Source organism: Nematolebias whitei, chromosome 23 (assembly GCF_014905685.2).
Source record: "Nematolebias whitei isolate Nwh7 chromosome 23, NemWhi1, whole genome shotgun sequence".
NCBI classification, from domain to species: domain Eukaryota; kingdom Metazoa; phylum Chordata; class Actinopteri; order Cyprinodontiformes; family Rivulidae; genus Nematolebias; species Nematolebias whitei.
This window is the reverse complement of record NC_056520.1, coordinates 16,345,724-16,351,723: the sequence shown is the minus strand read 5'-3', so window position 1 is coordinate 16,351,723 and position 6,000 is coordinate 16,345,724. Positions and strand designations below refer to the sequence as shown.

General features: G+C 44.5%; 1 protein-coding gene across 1 annotated transcript in view; it reads right to left on the bottom strand.

The window, feature by feature from the left end:
• Positions 1-424: 424 nt before the first annotated feature.
• LOC119429109 (methyl-CpG-binding domain protein 5) overlaps positions 425-6,000 on the bottom strand; it is a 29,408-nt gene continuing 23,832 nt past the window's right edge. Inside the window, exons 5-9 of the mRNA XM_037696827.1 lie at positions 3,608-3,804; positions 2,408-3,523; positions 2,092-2,165; positions 1,932-2,010; positions 425-1,256 (exon numbers count right to left, since the gene is read on the bottom strand). Of these exons, the coding sequence (XP_037552755.1) occupies positions 1,194-1,256; positions 1,932-2,010; positions 2,092-2,165; positions 2,408-3,523; positions 3,608-3,804 (1,529 nt within the window). The 3' untranslated portion in view covers positions 425-1,193. The remainder of the gene's footprint in view (positions 1,257-1,931; positions 2,011-2,091; positions 2,166-2,407; positions 3,524-3,607; positions 3,805-6,000) is intronic.

Sequence of the window (6,000 nt, the reverse complement as noted above, 5' to 3'; positions counted from 1 at the left end):
AGCTAACCATAGATAAATGCATTTAGCTAGTTAGATAAATGCATTTACGGTAGCTACATTTAGATAAATGCATTTATGTAACTGTGGCTAAATGCAATGCTACAGTTAGCTAAAATAATTTAGCTATTGCAGGTTTTTGCACCAACGATGGTTTGGCTTTTGCTTGGTCTTTAAGTCTTAAAATAACTTTTTTTTTACACCATGTAAACTTTATTCTTGAAACTCTTGGAAAAAAACAATAAAACAAAAAATTAATTAATTAAAAACTTCCTCAGCCTTGCTTTTTTTGTTTCTGGGTGGCCCAAACATGTCAAATCTTCCCGTTTGACACAAATATCCCGATTTTCCTGTTGAAAAGAAGCAGCTGGTTGAGCGATGAAGACTCACAACACTGAACACTTAACTGCTGGTAAAGTTCATTCTGTTTTTTTTTTTTTTTTTTTACTTTTAATCCCCAGTAAGAAACAAACACTCAGCTGGCGTGAAGTGAAAACTGTAATGGGGTTCTCAAATACTCATGCCTTTTCCATGACTGTTCCTTGAGAAAAGAACCAACCAAACAAAAGGAAACGGCACGACTCACAGTCCGTCATATAAAAGCTTTAGGCTGTATTATTTGTCCTATGCATGCGGCCGTACGCAGCCGCACTTCTGAATAGAAACCGAGACATTGGTACACTTCTACTGCTTTGTTTTTGTACAATAAAAGATAAAATGTGCATTAGGTACGCTTGTACATGACATTGTACAATATTTACATACAATTCATAATAGCGTGAAATTTCAGGATTATCTATGTACATATTGAAAATGTATCAGAAATATTTGGACTGTCTATTTTTCTTAAATATGTAAGGTAACGCTTGTAGCTTTTTTTTTTGTTTATTTTACTATCTTATACTAGAAAAAAATAGTTAATTCAATGAACTGTAGACAAATTGCAACAGTTTGATTTTTTTTTTTTGTATTTTTCTGTTTTTTATTTGTTTTGTCCTACAGTTAAAACTGTATTGGTGATTGGAGTTTCCAGCACCTTTTGTGGTCAGTCATAAAGTCGCGTTGATTTCGTGGAGCGGCGATGAACCGCTGACAGTCCTTGTGTAGCACCTGTTCGAGAGCTCAGACCACTTCAAGGCCGAACGGACCGAGCCTCCGACGGCTTTGAGGATGTTCCTGGGCCGACACATTCATTGTTATCTGGAAATCTTCCTCCTCTTGGGCTTGGGGAGCATCAGCTGACGATCCCTCGTCGGGAGCTGGAGACACACAGAAGCAGTTAACGGTGGTTCTTACGGGCTGGAAACGCAAAACGGTGAGAAAACTACAAATTTTCACCTGGAGTCACACTGAACGTGTTCACATGGGTAGAATATGGGCCAAAATGTCACAAAAAAATGCTACTTTTGCAGAGAAAAACAACTTTTCAGATGAAGGCACGGGTTTCAACCATGAATTTCGGAGCTTAGACAAGACGGAGGGTTTTTTCCCCCAGGTCGGGCTGTTAGCTTAACTTGTAGCTTAGCTTCTCAGTTTAGCTGCGTTTAACGATCCAAAAATGCGATTTTGAACGGGTAAAATGGATTTTTTGTAGAGAAAAGAGAAAAGGAGGAGTCGGTCAAGAGCACCAGAGTTGAGTCTTTTGTCATCCAGTGTCTTCAGCAGAAACAAAGACACAAAGAAACAATAAAGCCGATAATTGAAAATGAGGTGGATAATTTTCATCTATCATGCGATTAATTAATTTAATATCGTGACACGCCTACATATAGAACTTCTACTTATGTATAATCTTGTGTAAATTTGTCATTCAGTGCAATTCCAAGTGAAAAGTGCATTTCCTTACATTTTTGCGTCTCCAGCAAGTCAACAGTCGACGCTTGATGAGATACCTTTAAAAGGATTTACGAGAGCAGAAAAAAGCAAATACTCACTGCGCCCGACATCTTATCAAGCTCACTCATAGCCTCGTGAAGAGCAGCTTTTAGAGGATTATTATTCAGTTTCCCTTGCCTGTTGCACAAAAAGTTCAAAAATGTACATTAATCTGATTCAGTGACACTGAATGTGGCGTTCATCGTGACAAATTCTTACTTCAGGCCTCTTTTGGCGGCTCGGTCCAGTGCCTCCAAGTCATGCGTTAGTGTTTTTAGTTTTTCAGGCTCTACCTGCAGAAAGACCAGATAAATGTTTAGAACAAAACACTGGAAAGCGATGTACTTTGGACTCTTCGTCAGCGTGACGCCTCTACCAAATAATTTCAACATTGCAGGTATAAACTGCAGGTAGACTGAAGATAAAACGCTGTTCACTTCTGGTTTATCTTACATTTCTAACATGTTTAATGGAAAACAGTGGACTTTCTTTGATCCAGTTTGTTGCTCAATAATTTTGTTTAATGTCGTCTCACCTTGGCCTGCTCTCTCAGCTGCACAGCAGCACAGTGCACCTGATCCTCCCCAGCCAACTTGGCGGGCCATGGTGGAAAGCCCTTCAGCTGGCCCCAGACCAGCTCTCCCATATTGAAGGTTCTGGAGCGGTAGTGGAGCAGCTCTGATGAGGGGGAGTCCGGCTGCCGCAGGTCTTCCTCGCTGCTCAGGCTCTTTGTGTCCGAGGGGCTGGGGGTCGTGCCGTTGAAGTGGCCGTTGTAGTGGCTGTAGTCTTTGGGTGTGGCCAGAGGTCCCTCCAGGCTGGTGGAGGAGCTGGGAGACTGGTCGTCCCCCGTTAGCTCCTGCCGTGGGGGGCCCAGGACTTCTCCGTAACCCCGGCTGTTGAAGTGGGGGGTGACGCCGTTGATGTGGGCGCAGCGCTCCACTGTTTGCTCGAGACGCTCCTTGTAGTTGGCGGGTGTCCGGCTGCAGTTGTTAAAGCGGTAACTGTCGTCCAGAAAGGTCTTATCGTGGGCCACGGCCAGGCTGTGGTTGTTAGACCCCTCAGTGGGACACGGTGGGGCAGGGGCCAGACTAGCAGGTCTCTCCATGCAGGGACTACTTCTTACCTGGGTAGAGCACTCCAGGAACTCCTCCCCACCCCAGGCATTCTTGTTGCTCTGTGCGTCGAAACCTCCCCCGTGCTGCGTCTCCCCGTCCCACTGCCCTCTGGGCGTTCCTCGACCAGGAGACCGGAAGTAGTCGTTCGCCTCGGGGCCATCCGGAGTGCTCTTTCCTGGATCCATGGTTTTCTGGCCCCGTATGGGTCTCACCTGTCTTGGTCTGGTCTCTCCTTCTTGGTGCCCGTGCAGGACTGCGCTGACAGCTTGGGGGAGGTTGACAGGTTCCCCGAGGTTGGCAGTGAAGGCACTCATGGCACTAAGGGCGGTCATCGGACCTGCCTGTGTGGTCCCGCTCACGGTGGTGGTGATGGTAACATGCATGCCCTTACTGGCAGCATCAACCACAGCTCTGTAGATGGCATCCACCACCTCCGGCCCTCCGCCGGGGCCCCTGTCAGGTCCAGGCGGTCCAGCTGGAAGCCCTTCACTTCGAGGCTGTTGCTCCTCAAACTGCGGGTGCGACATCATCCCTTGCTGTGGGACACAAACACCGATGTGACTTATTTGTTTTAATAAACAATCTGAAGTGCTGCAGAGATTAAAAGCTAAAGAGTTGACCTGGTAGTTCTGATAGAGACAGGCCATGGAGCCTGCGGTGTTGCCATCTTTGTAGGGTGGGTTTTCAGAGAAGTGCTGCTGGCCCTGGTAGGACGGATGAGAGGACATCCCCTGCTGCATTCCCTGGTGGATCTGCTGCTGGTACATTTGACCCCCGCCGGCGTTGATGTGTGGCGGCAATGAGCCCATTCCACAGCCTGAAAAACCATCAAGACAAAAATATTTGAGCACAAACAGATCCTGACGTTGTTCCTTTGAGCTTTTAAATGGCAAAAACATAATTTTAACTAATGTTGTTTATGGTGCAGTCTTAACCAGAAATGGTGAGGAAAAACCAAGTTCTATGATGCAACAGCTTGTTGAACCACCTTCAGCAGCAAGAACTCAGTAATAGTTTTCCGTTTGACCTGATCCGTTTCTTCAGTTTATTAATGGGAACATTTTCCCCAATATACTTTAAAAAAATTACTTCAGTTCATCAAAGTTTATCAGCACTTTGATTGACCATTGCAGCTCCTTGACTCCTTTTTTAGCCGTTCTGTTGTAGATCAGCTGCTGTGTTTGGGATCATTGTCCTGTTGCTTCATGACCCAGTTTGGTCCAAGGTTCAGCTGTAGGACATCACTCTAGTATCCTTTGGTCTACACAGTACAGTATTTCATGTTACACTCGATAATTACAAGGAGCCCAAACCATCAACCCTCCACCACTGTGCTGGTTTGAGGTATTTGCGCTGATGTTCTGAGTTTGGTTAAATGATCTGCTTTGGTGTTCCACACAAACTAAACTTGTTCAGTCCTTTTCTAATTGTCTTAATGAGACTTCTAACCTACAAAGCCCTCAACAACCTAGCTCCATCTTTTATTTGAGATCTTATCATTCCATATTTTCCTAACAGAGCAATTTGCTCTCAGACTGCAGGCTTACTTGTGGTTCCTAGAGTTTCCAAAAGCAGAATGGGAGGAAGATCTTTCAGTTATCAGGCTCCTCTCTTGTGGAACCAACTTCCTGTTTCTGTCCATGAGGCTGACACATTGTCCAGTTTTAAGACTGGGCTTAAGTCTTTCCTTTTTGATAAATCCTTTAGTTAGTGTCGGCTTGTTACGACTTAGACTACTGGAGGACAAACTGACCACATTTCCTTAAATGAATTGTTCAAATTGAATAGTTTTCATTTTATATTATTTCTATCTTAACATGTGATACTTGACCTGCCATTGTGTATCTGTTCCTCCTTCCTGTTCTTTTCAAACTCAGTTTTTCCTTTCCACTGTCGCCTTCATGCTTGCTCAAGATGAGCAGTCTGCTCCTCGAATAAATAATGTTATTAACAGACTTTTTTAATATATGAATGTTTCTGTTCAGTGCCCTGAGACGACTTCTGTTGTGACTTGGCGCTGTATAAATACACTGAATTGAATTTTTAACATGTTAACTGGGGCTAGAAAAGTCTGAGATGGAGCTCCTTTCTCTGAGCATTGTACGGTCTGACTAAGGGTGGAGTTGCTGGGAAGTCCACCTCTGGGGAGATCGGCAGCTGTTCTAAACGATTTTTACTTGTTAATCTTTCATCTGACTTTAGTTTTGGCCAAATGTTATTTTTGTCACTACACTCCCCCTTATTAACTTGTAATTTGAATTTTTGCCACTTAACAGATAAAAACCTACATTTCCAATTTATTTTGGAGTTTTAGAAATAAATGAATTACTTTAATGGACTAACAGTTTTAATGTCTGGTATGAGTTATACACTTAAAGCATGTTTTTAACAAGGGTTTGTGCCTTTTCAAATCTACTTCTGGCACCAGAAAAATCAATGGCAACAATGTTAAAAAAAAATGTTTCTAAACTGAGACTTGGAGGGGGGGGGGAGAAAAAAGGAAAAGTTGCACATTAACAATCTGTTGCAGCTGACGCTAACAGATGGAAGAGCTGCTAGATGAACAGTACGGTCAAAGCATGAACGCACAGGAGATGAAGGAAATACATCAAGGCCACAGATGTATGAATGAACCAGGAGACAAAGACATGAACGTGTTTTTGTGGCTGTGAACTTGGACCGAGCAGCAACCGGAGCAGCTGGTGCAATGCTACGTCGCTGAAGGGCAGCTGTGTGTTCTCTTTTCTTTTTACTCCCCCACCCCCCACCCCATCTACGCGGAGGAGCCACCACTAAGCCAACCCCCTCCCCCTTTCCTCCCCACATCCTCCACTACTGCTATGATATAGTGACGGCTGTTGCTGGGGGACGTCGCCATGGGAACCAAGTGATGATTGGTGGTGCTGTCCGCTGCCAGGAAGCATGTTGGGGGAGATGGGTGGGTGGACGAGGGGGGTTAAGAGGGTCGGGTGGGGTGATTTAAGACTGTGGGGGGATGGAGGCGACGGTCAAC